A 21,605-nucleotide genomic window follows, 5' to 3' on the forward strand; every position below is an offset into this window, starting at 1 on the left:
CTCTTGGATGGACGGGCGAATCCTAGTCGTAGCATGGCTTCGAACTCCTTTTTGGCTGCCTTGTACTTATCTGGTGCCAAACGTCGTGGTCTCGAAACTACTGGTGGTCCGGGCATCGTCTTGATGTGATGCCTCGTGTTGTGCCTGATGCGTCCTGGGGCTCCTGCAGGTCTGGTGATCTCTGGAAAATGCGTTAGTAAATCATGATACCTGGAGGATCCGTTGACAGTCTTGACTTCTGGGATGGAGCACTCAGCCACTTCTCCTTGGGTAGTGAGTTGGGTGGTTCCGTCCAAAAGTCTTCGGTTCCTCACGTCCACTAGCAGGTTGTAGAAACTCAAGAAGTCGACGCCGATGATGGGCTTTGATAAGTCTGCTATGACGAACCTCCATGTGAAATCTCGGCGTAGTCCTAGGTTCAGCGTGAGGGTGGTTGTACCATACGTGGCGATGGGTGTCCCATTGGCTGCTGAAAGGACGTAGTCGGACTTCTCTCGTCTGCCAGTGACTGCGCTGCGTGGGAAGACGCACAGGTCTGCTCCAGTGTCAACCAGGAACTGCAACTTGGAGTCCTGATCCGTGATAAACAAGCGGCGCGTCGTTAGGCTGGGATCACTGGCCGCTTTTAGTGAAGGCCCCCTTCGTTTCCCGAGGTGTAGTTGCAGGGCTGCACGCACTTCGTGGAGCTGGCTCCAAATCTCGTATGGTACCAGCACTTTCCGTCAGTTGGCGATCGTCTGCGACTCTGGCTTCTTCGACGGTCGTGGGAACGGCTTCCATCCATCTCTGCTCGCAGTGTTGCTATCTCCCGGTTCAGTCCTAAGACCATTTGCTCCAACTTCCTATTGATTATGGCCTCCATGTTGGTTGTCTCTGCTATCTGGTGGACGATAGGTCGGGAGGCTTCCATTATATGGTCTGCATGGGTTGCCAAGACTTCGAGATTTTTGTCATTGATGATGGCCAATGACACCTGGACACACTTGGGTAGCCGGCTCATCCACAGGGATTTCATCAGGGCATCTGGTACGGTTCGATCTGCGAGTCTCTGTAAATGACGAAGGAATTGTGACGGCTTACGATCTCCCATTTCCTCTCGTTCCAGTAGACGGCGGGACTTCTCTTCTTGGGAGACACTCAGACGTCGCACCAGCTTCCTCTTCAATTTCTCGTAGGCCCCGTCAGTAGGTGGATTCATGATTATGTCCTTCACCTCGGCGGCAAATTTTGCTGGCAGGGCTCCTACGATGAAGCCAAACTTAGTCCGGTCTTGTGTCACTCCGGAGCAAAGAAAACTTCCTTCAGCCATGGCAAACCATAATTCGGGATCGGCGGCTACAAACTCGGGCATCCGAACGGCGAGTTTTGAGACCTGGGCTGCTTCTTGTTCCATTTTTCTTCGGGGCTTCTTTTTCGATCACGTCGGGGTCACCAATTTGTGGGTTGAGTAGTCTGTTGAGTTGGAATATTTTATTTTTCAATTCCCTTTTCCCTGAAAAACTAACGATAGTTCCAACTCAACAGACTACTCAACCCACAGTTACTTACGAAGTTCTATTGAGAACAAAAAACAAATATGGAATTTTTGAAAATGAGTGTGTTATCTCCGCATTTTCGGGATGGCATAATCCCATTATAAGTTAGGCTATGAGCAACAATTTTTGTGGTTCAAATAGTCACCAACGATGGACTCTACAACTGAATTTTATTTATTTTTGGGTGCCCGTTGAATTAGCACCCAGCGTAATACTGTAATTTTCTTTCATTACTTTTGGAATACAAACGAAAATTTAAGTTTTACAAAAAGTTGCTAACAAGTAACTAACGGAAGGAAAAAAAATTATCTTTATTTTCGAAAAAGTCGGTGCTCACTTCGCATAGCAAAAAAATGTAGAATTTTCGAAAATGTGGGTGCTAACTTCGCATTTTGGGGTGTCATTTTCCCATCATAGGTAAGGTTACAAACGAAAATTTTTGTGTTACAAATAGTAACTAACGAGTTACGATCAAATGCAAAAAAAATTATCTTCATTTTCGAAAATGTGGGTGCTAACTTCGCATTTTGAGGGTGTAATTCTCCCGTTATAGGTTAGGTTACAAACAAAAATTTTTATGTTACAAATAGTTACTAACGATGAACTTTCCAACTGTACATTATTTTTTGCGAAAAATCGAAGAGTGAGTGCATGTGAAGTTAGCACCCAGCGGAATGCGTTCTTTTTTTACTGGTACCTTTGAGGTACAAACGAAACTTTTGGTGTTACAAATAGTTACTAACGAGTTACTAACGAATGCAAACAAAATTTATTTCATTTTCGAAAAAGTGGGTGCTAACTTCGAATTTTAAGGGTGTCATTTTCCCGTTATAGGTTAGGTTACAAACAAAAATTTTTATGTTACAAATAGTTACTAACGATGAACTTTCCAACTGTATATTATTTTTCGCGAAAAATCGAAGAGTGGGTGCTCGTAAAGTTAGCACCCAGCGGATTGCATTGTTTTTTTCTACTAGTACCTTTGGGGCATTGAACTCTATGGGAACTGGAATGGCATCGCGATACAGGCAAAGTGAGGAAGAGTGAAAGGGAAGATGTAGAGCAACCTTTCTCTCTCGCACGCCGTTGCTATTAGCAACGTAAACATGTCAATGTGCGGGAACGAAAGAATGAACTATTCGAACTGAAAATATTCGAAGGTTTGATACTGATTGGAAAAATTCACTTTTTTCTCTATTTCCGAAATTGTTCAAATCTTTCAACGAGTGGTTCGTTCTAATAATAATTAATCATTAGTTTGTCATTCTAATCGAAATTTCTAAAAATTTTGCACTTTTTTTTAATCATTTATGATGTTAATTATAATTTCCCGAATTTCGAGAACGAAATTTTTAATAATCACCCTTGCAGCCTTGATGAATTAATAAAATTGAAGCTTCAGAGTAATTTGAATATAAATATTAATTATAATCGTGAGGCAAGAATATAGGAAATGATCTTCTGAAAAGCCTCGGATAAAGCTTTGGAGTCATATGAAAAGCAGTGTCAGCAGAGACAGAGTTGTCTCTGGTGTCAGTGCGAGAGATTTTAAATATTTCAAATAATTCTATATATAAAAGGAACCATATCAAAAAGTAAAGAACAAAATTGCTGAAATATTTTTATTTAACATAATTGGGACAAAAATGTTACATTTGCTTAACAATTATTAAATAAAATTGATTTAGTCATTTTCTGACGAATAGTAGAGGATCCCCATGAAGTTCATCATTTATTAATTTTGATTGATGAAACATTCTACACTAGCCCTAGTGCACTCTTCATGGTCAAAATAAATCCTAAAGCGAATGTCTTTCGACAGTGAAAAAGAATGTTGGTATCATCAATTTCCAATGATTCTAAATATTCTATAGTTTCACTGAAAATTTTCTCAACATACTTCAGGGAAGAAGATCTAATTGGAGCTTTAAACCCTCTCTGGAACGGATTTCTAGAATTAAGAATGTCAAACACTCTATCAATTTTTCTAATGAATTCAACGGTAGCGGCACTATCTTCGAATTGTAAGTTCTTACATTTTTTATCAAGAAATTCAATAGCATCCGCTACACCATTACTCATTGTTTGAGTAGCTAATCTACATTCATAATTCTATTTTTATAATTGATATGCTGAGATGAGAGGGAATTAGCCAACCTTAGACTTTCCTCCATTTGAACTTTTTCTAATTTCTTGACAAACTGCCAAGAAATGTTTCCTGTGGGGGACTGCAAATTTTTTTCTGCAAACGTATTACTACGGATACCAAATTTTCCTTCCTGTAGCTTTGGTCCAAAGTTGTAAAGTAAAAGGTTTTCGGAGAGGGAACCTAAAAAAATGAAAAACATAAGGCATAATTCCTAATTATTTACTGCTTCTCTCCTTTTGTGGATTCTCAGTTCCGTCAAACTGATCAGGATGGATTGGTTTATGTGATACCAACACTTCACAGAAAAAATATTATATTATATTATATTTATGTCCCCTGCATTATGGCATCCGTTTCCAACACAATACTGGACCATTGTTGTTATGAAATTCTTCTTATTCAAAATGTTTTGTTACTGCGCAAAAACCACTTTTGTCACTCTGGGAAACACATAGACTTGAAAAACACTCACCAAAAAACTATATTTAAGCTTTGAAGAAACACAAGAAATTCTGTTCAACAGCTAACTTGACTTGATACTTGATATATAGACATTTTTCGAGTTTCTTAGGAATGTAAATCGGAAGTATATGGCTTCTAAACAATTTTTCACCACGATTTTTACTAAAATACTGACAAAAAGACATTAACGGCCGATTTAATAATCAAACCTAAAGTCGCATTAATTTTAAAGCTTCCTTTAACCCTACTAAAAATGACACTAAAGGAAGCTTTAAGCTTAAAGTGACTTTAAATTTTATTATGAAACTGACGGTAAACAATGTAATTTAAAATTTATCTACGAAAATGACATTTAAATTTAGGTTATAATAGTGTAAACAAAAACACGCTAGAGAGAGAAGGGTTGCTCTACATCTTCCCTCTCAGAAGGACACACTTTTCGTCGAATTTTGCTACCTACGAAGCCATTCCAGTTCCCATAGAGTTCAATGCTTTGGGGTACAAACGAAACTTTTGGGGTTACAAATAGTTACTAACCAATGCAAACAAAATTTATTTCATTTTCGAAAAAGTGGGTGCTAACTTCACGGACACAATAAAGATAGATCATTTCTACATCTCCAGCTTTGATGAAATTGTGAGTAAAATACATGGAGCTAAATATTTCTCAGTATTAGATGCTAGTAATGGATTTTGGCAAATAAAATTAGATCAAGAATCAAGTAAACTTGGTACAGTCAATACTCCATTTGGTCGGTACAAATTCAAAAGAATGATATATGGTATTTGTTCAGCTAGTGAAGTATTCATGAAAAAAATCAGTGAATTATTTGACGATGTAGATGGTATTGAGATTTTTATAAATGATATAATAATTTGGGGAAGAACTCTGGAAGAACACTATAAGATTAGAAAAAGTATTGAATTTATGTGAACAGAATAACTTAAAATTAAATGTCAGTAAATATAAAATTTGTAATGATGAAAAAAATTGCTCCACCGTTGAAAGTAAATAAAATAAATGTGTTCGAGGTCAGAGAACTCAACAACACCGACATTTAATATCAGAAAAACTTCGATTAACTTTTTCTATACTTTTTTCTTGTGAATCGATATTGAAATTTTTCTTTATGAATTATCCTTTCAGATAATTATTCTGCTCTTATTCTTAAATAAAAATATAAAATGAGTGAATTATCTGATTTGCGTACCTATTGGGTCGAATTTAGGGACGCTGTCGAAAATTGGCGCCAATCGTGTCTAAATTGCGGACAATATAATCCGATGGCTGTCGAAATTGTGTACAATTGAGTAATTGGAGAAATTATTATTTTTCAGAAATCTCGAATATCTCTGAAGCTTCTCTGAAAGGTATATAAAAATTGAAGGCATACACTTACAGAAAATTCAACGGCTCCAACTCTTGAAGCTATTTAAATATTTTTGTGAAGGGAATGTAAGTGCCAGTAGGCTTATACTGTCTGAATTCGGGACATTTACCTTATCTAGTTTTCTAGATATTTCTATTGAAAGATCGATTGCCGTCTCTTAGACGGCATTTTAACGTAATAATAAAAAGACGAGACCTTCTCTGAGGCGTATCATTAGTGATTTGAAATAACGATGGATTGCCGAACTAGTTCGTCAAAAAATATCTTATAAAAATTTCGAAATACATTTTGTTGAAGTGGTTTGACGAAGCTGGAAGTGATTCCAGTCGTAGGTCTCGTCGGTAACCACTCGCGATATTTTATAGACTCATCCTACTCATCTATATTTATTTACTTAGCCTATGGTCTATTCGAACCATATATCTATTATATTATAATAATAATAGATATATGATTCGAACATACCTAAAAGAGAGAGAGAGTGAACACAGGTGTACACAACACAATACCAGCACATACTTCACAATAAAATCAGAATTATTGTCTTCATTATCACAGCTCTAGGCCTAACTGCTCGAGCCAGGAAATGTTAACTCGTTCATTTTATATAATAGTTATCCAGAAAATTCGCAGAAAGAAAGATCTGATTTAATGAAAAAACTCTCTCAAAAACTAGTACCTATTACCACATGCCAAAGCTGGCATGAAAAATTACTACTCAGTATTTTGGAAATACTAGGTGAAAAAGGAGCTGAAAATACCTGAAATTAGTGTGGAAACATTGAAAAAAAAAACGAAAGAATTGTTCTATTTGCTCTCACAAGAAGAAAAGAAAGAAGGCATATGTTTGTTATGAATGCCAGAACCCAATTTGCCTAGAGTGTGCGAAAAAAGTATGTCCGGAATGAGCAAAAATTCGTGATAAACAGGCATTGTCAGTTTTTTCAGAATACCTGTTTTTGATTAATTCTTGTGAATATATTTCCGTTCAACTCTTATTGTATCAAGAAAATTAAAAAAATTACTCATTTATATAGTGTTCCAATTGAATTTCAATTTTTCAAAGAATCTATGCCAAAATGTTGACTATTTCAGACTACATTGGAAAATTGTGATTTTCACTGAATATTGAACTTTTTTGCATTTCCGTGCATAGTTTTCACCTCTAGAATAACAAAGGGAACATATAAACAGCTCATAAAGTTAAAACTGTGGAACCTCAAAAAAATATGTCCATCTATATGAAGCCGTCTGTGAGACCTATAGGTAGTGACAACGTTACATATTTGGTACGTTAGAAGTTAAGGGTTATAGATAATTCAATATAAAAAACAAGTTTCAAAAACACAAAGAATCCTCCGAATATTTAGGAATAATAGTACCATTAGGCGAGGCGCAAATAGAAACGCAGATTGGTGAGGTGACGCAGCTTTTTTCTGCGCTGCACGTACTATCTGAGAAGTCACTGTCAGGCTTCATTTGCGCGGTCTCTGAAGTTTTCGATAATTCAGAACCACTCAGCTTTGAGTTCTCCCCAACTCTACCAACATCTGATGAGTCCTGGGAGTCATAGGCCTTTTGTCTGAAGCTGCTAATGTGTTACTTGAACTGAAATCAAAACATTAGATATTAGGGTTCTTATTACCCAAGATTCATTATAGTAACAATACTTAAATGATTGATTTTACTTAATACGTTCAAAATATTCAGTACACTCACCAGGATCAGGCGATGAAATCCTGGATGGAATAGCATCAACAAACATTTTGTTTCTGATATAAAGATGAAATCTTCATCACAGAAATGGTCAGAGCAAACATACACCCATTTGGAAAGTGTTGTAATTTTCAGTTTTAACTGGTCCATCCACAATCTTTGTCGAGCACTATCACTAGGCATTCTAAATGAGAGGAAAAATTCTTTGGTGATGAATTGAACTATATTAATGAAAAGAGCTAAGTCCCAAGCTTCGCCTATGGAAAAATAATGTTTGTTATTGTTTACTTACCAGTGCACGGATTCCCCACTGTCTTTGCTGGCGATTTTTTGCAAACCACACAGCAATTCACCATTTTTGCAGTTATCGTTCCAAATAATCATTGTCTACCACGATTCTCACATAAATCGCTCAATAACAACGTCTGTTTATTTAGATTTAAGAATATGTAAACATGTCGATTATTCCAATTCGGCATCATTCGGATAGCTTCGGAAAACACGATTCTCTCAACCAATCGTTGCATGTGGTTTATTGTTTTGGTTTTCATCAAAATATAAACCTATAGCTATCTTATTTCGAGGACGTTTTCTCTCTCACTATGCTCTATCGTGGTGTGTAATATCTTTGGCTAAAACAAACCTATAGTATCAAACTCAAGTCCAGCTAGCGCTGTACCTGAACCAAGCGTTTAATTAGAATCAGTCGATGAAACTGATATATTTTCAAGAACACTCGATAAATTTGTTCTTTTAGCATTTTTTGGTTTTTATGGAATAGCACAATGTTTTTTGGGCAACCCAGTAAAAGATTCATTACATTCACGATGATAACAACTGTCATACTAATTGTTCGCAAATGAGTTTGCGATCAACTTCAGATGATTTCTTGATATTGAGCAACTGAACAGGTGAAAATGCTCTTACTTACCCCAACGGGCTTGAGACGAAATTTAGATGAATCTCCACTGGTCTGGTAACAGAAAAAGGGTTCCAAAGGGAAGGGAAACACCAGCAACACCAACCCTCCTTCCGTGCGTAGCTTCGTGACACGATAGAGGCTGATCGAGGACACAAAAGGCACTTCATTCAAAGTTGCTCAATATAACTATTGTTCATATAAAACAGATGATTTCACGACAATATAGACGCCAAAATGGTGCGACAACTGCGGCGATATAAAAGAAGATTATTTGATTTTAATCAAAACTTCCGGAGCATCCGACGATGAAAAATTGGTCATACGGTGACTGGTGAACATAGACATAGAGGCATGGACTGAGCAATGCCAGCATGAAATTGGCTATTTTATAGAAAGAGAGAAATGATCGTCGGGTATTACCTGTCTCCTTTGGGTTCAGATAGAGGAGAGAAATTCTAGAAAAAGACAACTGCATGCCCGATGTTCAGTTTCTCTGTGTCACTTTTTTTGACCTTATTTCATGCATACATAGAAAGGGAACTGATTACAGTAATCAGTAGAAAGGGAAGGCACAGTCCATGTCTCTATGTCTACGCTGGTGAACGACGAAGAAGCTTGTTTTCGCCTCAATCGCTGTAGTTAGGAAACCCAACATTCTCGCTCTACCACATACAAATCATCCGTTCATTTCTACACTTATCAAGTGTCTCTTCGAAAAATAATAAATCTATCATGAGATTGTTTACACATTTCAATTATTTGTCTTCCATGATTTTCATTACTTTTCACAAATAACTCAATATCATTCACAAATTACACAGTATAACGAAAAAAACATGTGCCCTCATGAACCAACACTCTAGGTACTGGATACTATACATTGCCCGCACATGGAACATATACATACACGGCACATACATATACGCAATAAACTAAAACCGATTATGAGCTTAAGAAAGGAAACCGAGTTACCATAGATGTCAACTCACTCTGAAACTTATGCATAGTGCTTTAACTCTAATAGTAAGTTTACACATGCATGGATTTACCGGCGCCAGTCTTAACGCCAGTTCAACTTTCACGCCAGTAAGCGTTTACACTGTTTCCAGTGTTTTGCACGCCAGTTGCTAGTATCGATACTCTCGTTATAGTAGGTACCTACATCATGTCACGAAAGGAGCTTGTAAAAAATTGTCGAAAAATTGCAAAATCGATAATTGATAGTAGGTATGATTGAAGATTTAGAACGGAAGAAACGACATAAAAGAAAAGGTCGCTTATGGGTGCGCAAATTGGATTTCCTAGAGACCAATGATGGTTGCTTCAAATTCTCTTTTAAAAGAACTTTCAATGGAAGACCCCCAAAGCTTTCGAAATCATTTAAGAATGAAACAAGAAGGATTTAATTTTCTTTTACAACGTTGATTGTGTTTCAATTTCTGTAGACTGTGTCTCTCTAATTTGTACTACTTGATGCAAAATTCTATTAGCTGTTTTAAACCATGGTAACTTTGGTGTGTATAGCTCATCAGTAACTGCGCCAGATTTTTTTTTCTCTATTTTTCCCAATTCTGACGTATAAGTATTCCTTATACTACGTATTTTGGCTTTAACTTCCGATGCACCAAATCCTTCAATATTCATTAATGGTGCTATCTGTAAATAGCCATTTTCCCTAGCATCTTAATTTTTGTACATTCCAGAATGCACGTCCCACAAACAAGGAACTTGTTCATACAATTCTAAAAACTGTATTATGGTTTCTGATTTCCATTTCTTCTCTCTTTTGTTCATCGTTAAAATACAAAACTCACAAAAGAACCAAAGTAAACTATTAAACCTAACCTTAAAAGTGAGTTGCCGCTGCGTAAACAATATTCATTGGCGTGCACAGAATGTGTTTACATTTGCAAGTTGTAATTTCACTAGCGCAAGGAAAGATACTGGCGCATCAATTTTGGAAGCGACCAAAATTTTCAATCCATGCATGCCTAGATAACGTTTGCACGCCAGTGAGTGTTTACATATGCATTTTAAAGTTACTGGCGCGCCAGAAGTCACCGGCGCCAGTAAATGGTCGCATTCAGCGGACGAAACAGTTGCGCAACTGTTACCAAACGCTAGCGGAAACGTTCGGTGACATATGCGCTACATTCTCAACACGTTCTGGAGCGGACGCCACTTTTGGGAGCGGATTTGATTTGTGCTAGGTAGCGGTAGCGGTAAGGAGCGAAAGTTGGACTTGAACTCAGTAGGTAGTTGTTATTTAGTGTGGAAGATGCACGAGCTTGAGTTCGTTGAGGAAAATGAAATGAAAATTGATGGTAAGAAATAAAGAAGGATGTTAAATAAGTTATAAGAAATATACTAGAGCAACAAAGTAATTCGTCAGAATTCTAGGTTATGTTCTTCACAAAAAGACTGACTTAACCAGCACAAGGTTAACGAAACTTAAAAAATCCGTTTGTTTACGTGTTTCCTACAGACTTCTCAACCAATCAGCTGATCGTGACTGCTCGTTGGACAGCCTCATCCTATCTCAGTTTGCCAGCGAACGTTCAACGTATTCCCGACCGCTACCGCTACCGATGGGTAGCAGAAGCGCTTTGCGCTCCGTCCGCTGAATGCGACCACTCATTGCATGTGTAAACCTACTATAATACTCCCGGCTGAATAATCTTCATGTGTAGGGGATGTTCGGTCACTACTATTTGTCTGGCTGATGAAATATAACTTTGTTATAGTTGCCTTAATAACAAATTTCAATCAGACATGTGAAAATAAGCAAAGTTCATTTATTCTTTGTGAACTTTCAAAGCGTCTTACATAAGTTTTGGCCCATGGAAAGTGTCTGACACTTATGATATAACTTCAGAATAATATTCTGCAACACATATATAAAACTCAGCCATATGAAAATAAGTTAAGTAACACTTATTTTAGTTACCTTTCCCACCTGGTACTTGCCCAGGTGTCACTAGGCAAGCTCCACAAGTTCGCAGGTATTCAAGCACGTAAGACTCTACTGAGAGCCTAAAGCTTCATCTGTGTGAAAATAAGTTATGTCTGATCGCTCTGGGATCTTCGACTAAAAACAATCAAGGCATTTCCATCAATATTCTCTATGGTAATATGAAAACTTATTGCATTCTCGAATGATTTCAGGAATTCAGAATTGATCAATTAGAAGAGAAATTGGCTCTTATTGAAAAACAAAAAAATACTGAAGATGATGAAGATGTATATAACAGAATAAAAATGTTAGATAAAGATTACACAGAATATACAGATGTGAGTTCAATAGGAATAATTCCATGATAGGAAAGATTCAATAACCCTCAAGATTTTCAGACGAGAAATCTCTTGCAAGACCAGATATCAAGAATACAAGATGAAATGCGTCGACTGACCACAGCAATCACTAATGATGAGCAGAAGTTAGCCATTTTGCATAATAAATTACAAAATGAAAAATTAGATTACGAAGGAGGACTGAAACAAGTTGCTGCCGCAAAGGCTGCTGCTCAGGAAAAACAAGTTGAAGAAAATATACTGATTTTAAAACTCAAACAGTTTGACCAGAGTATGAAGAAGGAGGAAATCGACATATACAATTTGCAGAAAATGAAACTCAATTTGGAACAGGTGAACATGGCTATTCAAATTATAAAATGAATTTCTTTTTGTCTTTTTTTTAGAATTAGAAATTTATTTTTTTCAGGCAATGCGTGAAAGAGATTTGGAGGTGAAGAGTAAAATGGAACTTTTGAATGTTCAAAAACGGAATCTGGATGAAGACCGCGGAAGGCTGAGAAGTGATTTTAAGGGAAGGCAGTTGAAAGTAGAACAACTGCAGAGTAAATATCATCTGGTTACTATGTCTTTGGGAACAGATGAGGACGGACAAACTTTATCGGTTACTCACTATAAATTGAAAGCTGCTCAAGATAAATATTTTTTGAAGCAGCGTGGTGATATTTTGGACTATAAGATCAAGCGCATAGAGAAAGAAATTGTGGCAATGGAAAATACACTTAAGATTGTTAATTTAACTAATGCAGCCTACAAAAAAAGTTTGAGTGAAGTAGAAGACACAGGTACATACAGAGTGATTCATCATAAACTGGACGACCGTAGACGTTCGTGTAGATGACACCGGGAGAATAATTTTTGCCTTATGCATATACTATCCGAAGCATAAGCGAAATACGTCGTTTTTGAGCAACATTCTAATGAGTGTGGTCAGTTATGTATAAACGGTTTCTGGTCACATCTGATTAGTTACTTATTTTTGGGTGCTCGATTCAGAAAAAGTGGAAAACTTGCAATGTTCGTAATTTTTTTTATCGGTTGCCAAATCGGATTTCTGTGAAAACAATTTTCCAAATATCGAACACAACTTTTTTTCACATGTGTACCTGAAGCGAAAAAAAATTTCATCTGAAATTTAGACCTAACACGAATATGAAAACAGAATCGAAAAATATCGAACGGTTCTTTACTGTAGCCGACCAAATGTCTATTTCGGACCTCTAATATAATTTAAAATAACAACTGGTTGGAACCAAAATTTTTAAATTTGGCTGTCGAAACATTCCAGATGTTGATATGAATTTATCACAAAAAACTTGAAATAGATTTTTTCACAAAATGAGTTTTCAAACCACGAAACTACGACAATAGCATATTTAGATGGGTGAAGGTAAGCTAAAAAATTTGGAAGCGAAACAAAAATATACAGGGTGCCCCATTTGAAAGCATGCATCCTCAATAAATCAACAACGAATCAAAATTTGTGAAAACACTCAGACAGGTAGATTTTTTATGACAGGGGGACATGATTTGGGATACAATGCTTGTATTTACTAGCAACCCCCTGGAGAAGGTTGCAACCCCATCAGTAATTTGTTTCATCGGTACCATAATTCCATAAAAATCAACCTGTAACCTTTAACTTTGTGAATATTCACATATAAGAACACAAACTGCAGGTTCATACAAATTTCAATCCATGCATACATGCTACAAAACTATCCACTTTCCCTATTCAAATTCCTGATGGGATTGCAACCCTCTTCAGGGGATTGCTAGTAGCCCTAATAGCACACAACGTCCATGGGACGTACAATTCATGTCCATTTAACGTCGGAACGTCCATGGACTTGATTTGTATGTCCTTTGGACGTCCGTTTCCGGACAGTTTTAGGACGTCCAAGATGGATATCCATTGTGAGTCCAATTTATGTACAATGTCCGTATCGGATATCCATTGGATGACCGTGATGGACATAATACGGACTATATGACATATGTCCGTATCATATAGTTCCAAAATAGTCCCTGACCGACTTAATACAGGCAATGTCAAAAATATGTCCTTACTGGATATCCATTAGGTGTCCGTGATGAACATAGTATGGACCATATAACTTATACATATATATTACATGGTCCGTATAACGTCCATCACGTACACCTAGTGGATATCCGGTAGGGACATCTTTTGAACGTCCTCACCGGATATTCACTAGGATTCCGTAATGGACGTAATATGGACCAAATAACATGTATATATTACATGGTCCGTATAACGTCCTTGACGGACACCTAGTGGATATCCGGTAGGGACATCTTTTGAATGTCCGTGATGGACGTTATACGGACCATGTAATGTGTATATGTAATTTGGTCCATATTACGTGCATTACGTACACCTAGTGGATATCCGGTAGGGACATCTTTTGAATGTCCATACCGGATATTCACTAGGAGTCCGGTAGGGACATCTTTTGAATGTACGGACTCCTAGTGAATATCCGGTATGGACATTCAAAAGATGTCCCTACCGGATATCCACTAGGTGTACGTAATGCACGTAATATGGACCAAATTACATTTACACATTACATGGTCCGTATAACGTCCATCACGGATACCTAGTGGATATCCGGTAGGAACATCTTTTAAATTTCCATACCGGATATTCACTAGGAGTCCGTAATATGGACCAAATAATACATACATGTATATCAATGAACACCAAAATTTAATATTATTTTTCACTAAACTCCATTTTTCTGCTTTGTAGTATATGAATATCTTATGAATATTATATTATGTATAACGTTATGATGAAAGAAGACTAAATACTTGAGTAAATACTATTATAAAATAATCTATGTTTGAGTTTTGAGACTTTAGTTTTTATTATATGGTATTTCTGTATTAATCGACTACTATTCCATAAATCAGTTAACAATATAATGAATATGTTCCTACAAGTAGGTATATCGTATAGTCTCGGTAGCTAGGACGGTTGCAGCGAAGACCCAGTAATGCGATGTCCCCACGTACTCGCGAGTTCGAATCCGGGCCAAGTGTAAAAACTTTCTAGTAAGTATGGATGGAAATGAGAACAGAAATTACCATCTGCGTCTGAGTGTAAGACATTGTGTTCTAGGACATTAAAATTCTAATAGATAGCCAACGTCGTGGTAAATTTTTGTACCGTTGAGATAGCTAATGATGGTCCCAACGGGATATCCATTGGACGTCCGCGATGGACGTCCGAATTCGGTTCAAAGTTGTGACATTTGTACGTCCCTCGGATGTCCATAGAACGTCCATTGTACCAGAAATGGACGTCCCATGGATGTCCGTAATGTCCGAAGAGGACGTCCTATGGATGTCCATAGGACTACTTTGTGCCATTAGGGAGAAACAAACTTTGTATCCCTGTCATTAAAAATCAACCTGTCTGAGTGTTTTCTGTTTTCACAAATTCTGATACATTGTTGATTTATTGAGGGTGGATACTTTTAAATGAGACACCCTGTATAAACAAGCCTTTGATTCTACTCCTAAGAATCTGGAGGGGGTTATGATGGTTTCCGGAATATTCCGAGCAAAAAATGGTAATTTCCGGAAGCGTTAGAGCAATCACAAAGTAGGTAGCAATCGGAAGATCCGTTCTAAAATATCATAGAACATGAAACCTTCCATAACTTACATTTTTTGTAAGTTATCGCTGGATTTACTCAACGAACAGATTGACCTCTATAACCCCCCAGTACTGAATTTATTTTGAATATTTGTGTTCAACTAGTAGTATTTTTGTCAGTTTAGTCGCTCACATAAAATAAGCAAACAAAAAATATATAAAATTTTAATTAAAAAAAAATTAAAAAATCGTTGAAATCTAAGGGTAGGTATTGATTTCCAAACTTTCTGGAAGATTCAGTTTCTGACTTTTTGTTTCCATTCGTAAAATTTCTAAGTCTTCGTTGATGTTGTGGAAAAGGATCAATTTTTGGAGCGTGAGATGCCCTTCAATATAAAATATTTCAGCTTATATCGTGAACAATTTCATTTCTTACAATCCACTACACTCACGGGGAGAAACGGTTTTTTACTGAGGTTTTCCCCTAAGCTCTTGTATCATACACCAAATTGTATGGTATCCCGTGTACGCTAACCATGCTATAATTAATGTTTGTTGTTAAAGATTGTACTGCTCTGTGACTAGTCGAATAGCTTTTAAATTCATTTATATTGTGACGTGGTTTACTCGGAGGAAACTTAATCTCGAGCGCCAGCTATTCTTTTCAATAGGAAGAATAGCAAACCTACCAGAGTAGCTGCTAGCCGGAGACAGAGCTCGATGTTGTCTAGGGCGGTAGCGACAACGAAGAAGTCAAAATCGAATTATGTAAAAGTTTATTCACACCTTCGGAAACTAATTATATGTACAAGGGAGATATGTGTGATATAAAATATGAGTGATTCTATAAGTGAAAATACATTCGGGAAATCTTATCCGGTCACGAGCACTTTATGAAATTTATACCGGGTGTAGGGGAAAATTAACGGTTCAATAAAAATGCGCCAACCAGAACTGACGAATGCTAAAGACTTGCTATACGGTATCGGTATGTAGTTGTATTTCTCCGGAAATGAAACACAATAAGGGCGGATCTGTTCGAGACTTTTATTCGCTGCCCCAAGGGTTATAACACGCCATGACTGACAGCGAAGAAAATGTCTATTTTTTTTAGCGCAACTACGGGATTTCACTGACTACGTGCGGTATCTCTTATTCTCTGCCCCAAGGGTTATAGCACGCCATGACTGACAAAAAAGAAGAGATTTCGGATTTAACACTTATGACGCGGAACGCGGACAGGGGGGTTGACGGAACTTTCCCTTCAGTACCCCAAGGGCTAGGGCGGATCTGTTCGAGACTTTTATTCGCTGCCCCAAGGGTTATAACACGCCATGACTGACAGCGAAGAAAATGTCTATTTCGCGCAACAGGGTAAAGAACGATAAAATACAACAGAAAACGATACAGTACAGCAGTGTCAAAGTTAAGGAAATAACGGCGTAGGTCTAACAAAGAAACTGAACGGTACAGACGGGGACCTACCTCCTTTGTTTCAAGCACTCGAAACTCAAAGGATTTAAAAGAAAAACTAAAAAATTAACTCTAAGCACTGATGCAAACACAAAATGATTATTCTTCAACGGCGAAAGAAATACCGAAAATTAACTGAATCTATGAAAGAAGTCACCACGTTAGAAAGCGAAAAAATCGAAAATACTGAAGCGAAGTGAAAGCACTGAAGTAAAAGTCAAAAGTCGAAAGTCAGCCGAAGAACGGAAGTAACAGTCGAAAAGTGACCGTCGCGAGGGAAAATTTGCTTTTATAGGCATATCCCCTCTCACGGTAAAAATCTGAAAATTCCAGAATGCGACAAGAATGAAAAACGTCGTCAGCTCCGGTTTATCGCATATCAACAGATGAAAAACGTCGAAATCTTCAGCGGCATGTAAGAAAAACAACGTGAAATACAGATAAGCGGTTTTTTACATTTACTCTGCCTGTCGGAATGAACGTACGGAATATTCGAGAATTAAAATATTTTCAAAGACGGAAATTTAAAACGAAAGAAATGCACTAAAATGAACTCCAATTTTCCTCCGAAAACTGGACTTCATTACAATATACAGGCTGATTAAGAACTCAAGGCGAAAAATTGAGGAACGTATACAGGCTGATATTCTTGATAAAAAAAGTAAAATAAAATTTTGGATATCGTCTTGTTTCCGAGATATGAGTGTTCGAAATTTCTGCATGTCATCAATTTTAAACTTTAATAGCTGATAAAAATACAGACAAAATTAAATCAAATATTCAAAAATGTTTCCATTAGCATCGATACATGCTTGGAAACGCAGAATAAGAGAATTTTACACTAATTGCATGTTTTGCCTATTCTGAGTGGATTCGACTGCATTAATAATTCGTTCCATTAATTGTTTTCATCATTCATTTCCACTGCGTAAACTTGTTGTTTCAAATAACCCCATACAAAATAATCCAAAGGATTCGAATCAGGTGATCTCGCTGGCCATAGCACCTGACCACGCCGACCAATTCATCCACCATTGAAATTTTGGTTTAACCAGGCGACAACATTTCGTCCAACATGCGGTGGTAATTTATGAAATTTAATTGGTTGCATACAGAAACATTATTGTCCAAAAACTCGGAAACGATCGAAGCCTTATCGGTCAAAAATTTTTTTTTTCGTGCAATCAAGAATATCAGTCTCTATATGAGGGGTTCAGAGCTGAAGTGAACCAAGTCCATGCAGCCTAGTTCTGAGATAAATGGCTTAGAAGTTGTTTATCACCAATTAATTCATTTGTGTTTTCTTTAGATTTTAAAAAGTTAGAATGTCAGCATATGCTTACATAAGAATAATAATAAATAAAGAAGTCACTTTTGAATTAATTGTTTGTTGATACATGCTTACCCAACTATTAACCTGGTTCAGAAATAGTGGATTTCAAATTGGTTATGAACAACCATTTTGCGGGCTTTTATCACATTTATACTGATGCTTCTAAACTGGACAATAAAGTTTGATGTGCAATATATGAAATGACATCAGGAACTTCAGTGAAGAAATCATTGTGCAGATCATTCTCAGTATACACCGCTAAAATGATAGCAATAGAGATGGCACTCAAGTACATTTTATCTGAAAATAGCAGTATACCATCCAATAATTTTGCCATTCTATCTGATAGCCGTGTAGTGCTATCCACTCACTCAGAAAGATGAAGCTCGACTCCAATTTTAGCCATATACATGCAGAGATACTTAAAACCTTTCTCATTGAGACAAATTAATAAAAATATATATTTCGTCTGGGTCAAAGCTCATGTCGGTATTTTCGGTAACGAGATGGTTGACAAGATGGCAAAAGAAGCGACATTGTTGCCACCACTTTATGATGATAAAGGAACCCATACTGATATGTTCCCTGTGATAAAGAGGTCCTGTGAAAGCTTATGGTCTCAAACTTTCAGAGATATACAAAAAGGAAAATATTATAAAAACATAGAACCAACTCCCCTCCATAAAAGATGGTTCCAGTATAGCACGAGAGGAAGAAAGTTCATAAGAGTTATGTGTCGTCTGAGGAGTGGACATGGTCTCAGCTTTCAATATCTACATAAGATCGGTGCTCGAGAAAGTTCCTCATGCGATTGTGGTAGCGAAGGAACTTTGGAACATATGGTGTTTCATTGTGAGAACGACAGACATCATTACGATAATCTAATGTCAAAATTGAGCCGTCACCTATCTCAACTGCAGCCTTACAGTCTTGGCTTTCTGTTAGGATTGAAGGACGAATTTGTATACAATCTATTATATGAGCATATATGTGGGATGGGATTGAAGATATAAATTCAAGTCTGCTTGTTACTGGACCAACCCCATAGAAGAAAGAAGAATACCAGTTCATTGTTCATTGTCACCATCTTATTATTATATCTAAATAAAATGATTTGTTGTATAATGTTATAATAAGTAAATGTAGCATTGTAATGTTGGCCAATGTCGAAAGTCGAGGCTATGAACCAAATATATATATATATATATATATATATATATATATATATATATATATATATATATATATATATATATATATATATATATATATATATATATATATATTTACATCTTGCATACTTTATTGCGTCCTTTCAAAAAGCAACCTTATTGCGTCTCCCAGAAATACGCTACCTAGGTGGAATCTGATCGAAGTATATTAATCTACGCAAAAAATTACGTAGTTTGGTAGTTTCAGATCTCAGATATCTTTATTAATGAAGAAGTTGATATACGCACATTATTGCGTCCTTTCATGGTCCTACCATTAGTGCGTCCGGTGTATATTTTGTTTTCATATGCAGTACAATGCTGCGTCCGAATTTTATTCAATCTTTCACCATTAGCATGTTGTTGCGTCCAGCGTAGTTGCCACATATGTTTTAGAATCTGTAGAATTATTCGAACTCGATGACGTGATCGTATTATAACATTGGCTCCACCTCTAAATTTATGATGGCTCTCATCCTTAGTTTGTGGACTGCTCACTTGGGGAATCGTATTTCAGAATGTTTCAAACACTCTTTAAGTGTCTTTTTGTCAAGAAGAGCTGTGATGATTATGTAATAATTTTAAAAACGTTATATATTTCATTTTCGTTTTTTTTAATAACGAATGAATGTGAGAGAGTGGTGCTCTGGAGATAACTTAAATTAGGAATGCATTAACTGCAGAGTTGTTAGTTTATCCTACGTTTATCCTATGAACCATTTGGCAGTCTGGAGAGTCAACTACTCTCTCAGGGTAGTTAAATGGACGGCGAATGAAATCCTCGAGTTCGATAGAAGAGTTTGAATATGAATCGTAGCCTGCATCCTAGCTCTTCGCTATACAAGGACTCTCTTTGCTTATAGAAGGACGAAGCCATTGAGCATATCCTCAGTGACTGCCCAGCGGCAGACAAGCTTCGCTCAGGCTGGTTCAAGGGGAACTCATGAACTACTCCTCCTCTGTTATCACCTCTTCCCTTTGGAAGATGGCACTGGAAGTAGAAGTTTAGCTCTTTGAGCTTGTTTGTGTGCCACAATAGACCGCTTTGGTCGCGGTACTCGCGGTAGCAAGTCTGGGGGATTCGACAGATGCGCCGAACAAACTGTAACTGTAACTCTTCGATACAAAGGATATACTTTCCTCGAATGCAGGAAGACAGGGGTTTCAAAGTTTGCAATACCAACATTATACACAAAAGTTGCAAATGAAATAACATTATTGAGAGGTCAAGACCCACTCAAGGGAATAGTAGCTCATCATAAAATCAAAGTCAAAGAGCTGGAGTGCTTTGGAGAAGCTAATATCCGACATATGAATCGATCTTAAGCTAGTAGGAAAATCTATCACGCCAGCAGAACAGAAGATATTAGAAAGCCAGATTAGACAAGCAAAACTGAAGTTTTCATTCGAATATCATATGAGTAAGCATATACTTTATATTTTTCAAGGGATTGAAAGACCATGACTTGCTGTAAAAATCATCTTCTGCTTTCCTGGGGTCGGCTGAGCTGATGTCGGAAACGGGAGGATTTGTTCATCAAGATGGAGTGATACTAGATACTAGAATACTAGGTAGTATAAGAAGAATAATGCAAGTGGTCACCTCAACATCTTGCAGGGCTAGGCGTGATCGACGAAAACTCTTATGCACATCTTGTCCGCTTGCAGAATTCATACTTTATCAGGGTATATAGAGAGACACAATGCGAATTCCTCACTTCCATCTGAGAGAAGTTTATGGCATAGACAAATAACCAAAGCTCTCATTTGTACCTCCAAAGACCAAAGCAGTTTTTGAGAATGATAAAGCTCGCATATATTGCAATTAGGGTTGTTGTTGAAGAAGCGAGTATATACACGCAAGGGCTCGATAAAGTTCTGCCAGAAAAAGAGCTCAAAGAATTTCTTGTGTCGTATCCCCTTCGCTGTCAAAAATGATGTGGTAGTGAACGAAGAACAGAAAAGTGAAAAATACAAATGATCAATGTTCGAACAGGGGGCTTCATACCCAGGGCACAAAGTTTGAATGGTAATTCTGATTGAAGAATCAAAGTTTTACATTTGTTCCTCATGTTAATCATTTACTTGGTACGAGGCCAAGAATGTACGAATTCATCGTGTGTAATAGCAGATATTTTCTGATCCGGAAACCATGATTTTGCTGTTCAATACATTTGTGACGAGCAAACTGGAGTTTGGATGCATTGCTTGGAACCCAATATACGATTGCCATACACATCACAATGACATATATTCCGAGAGCTGGCGACGAAAATCGGCAAAAGATTTGTAATGAATCATAATTAAATATGAGTTAGTTTTGATGGTGTATATGAATCAGCATCCACGCTAAAAGGTCAGGTAGTGGAACATCTGACGGCGACGCTCTTTGATTTATATAAAATTACAATATCCGTACTTTGGGGTGACTGCTGACTGCCTCTCTTCTATTGATATGTGGTCTGAATATTTT

At 37.1% G+C, this 21,605-nt stretch overlaps 2 protein-coding genes across 4 annotated transcripts in view; both read left to right on the forward strand.

The window, feature by feature from the left end:
• The window catches only part of LOC123312503, a 416,804-nt gene that overhangs the window by 101,405 nt on the left and 293,794 nt on the right, over positions 1-21,605 (forward strand). The window lies entirely within an intron of this gene.
• LOC123312495 (coiled-coil domain-containing protein 39-like) overlaps positions 1-21,605 on the forward strand; it is a 74,647-nt gene that overhangs the window by 31,869 nt on the left and 21,173 nt on the right. For 2 of the 3 annotated variants that reach the window (XM_044896948.1, XM_044896951.1), the window contains exons 5-7: positions 11,341-11,466; positions 11,527-11,820; positions 11,897-12,272. In XM_044896948.1, the coding sequence (XP_044752883.1) occupies positions 11,341-11,466; positions 11,527-11,820; positions 11,897-12,272 (796 nt within the window). The remainder of the gene's footprint in view (positions 1-11,340; positions 11,467-11,526; positions 11,821-11,896; positions 12,273-21,605) is intronic. The other variant, XM_044896949.1, reaches the window with a different exon arrangement.

The sequence above is a fragment of the Coccinella septempunctata genome, chromosome 4 (genome assembly GCF_907165205.1).
Source record: "Coccinella septempunctata chromosome 4, icCocSept1.1, whole genome shotgun sequence".
NCBI lineage: Eukaryota > Metazoa > Arthropoda > Insecta > Coleoptera > Coccinellidae > Coccinella > Coccinella septempunctata.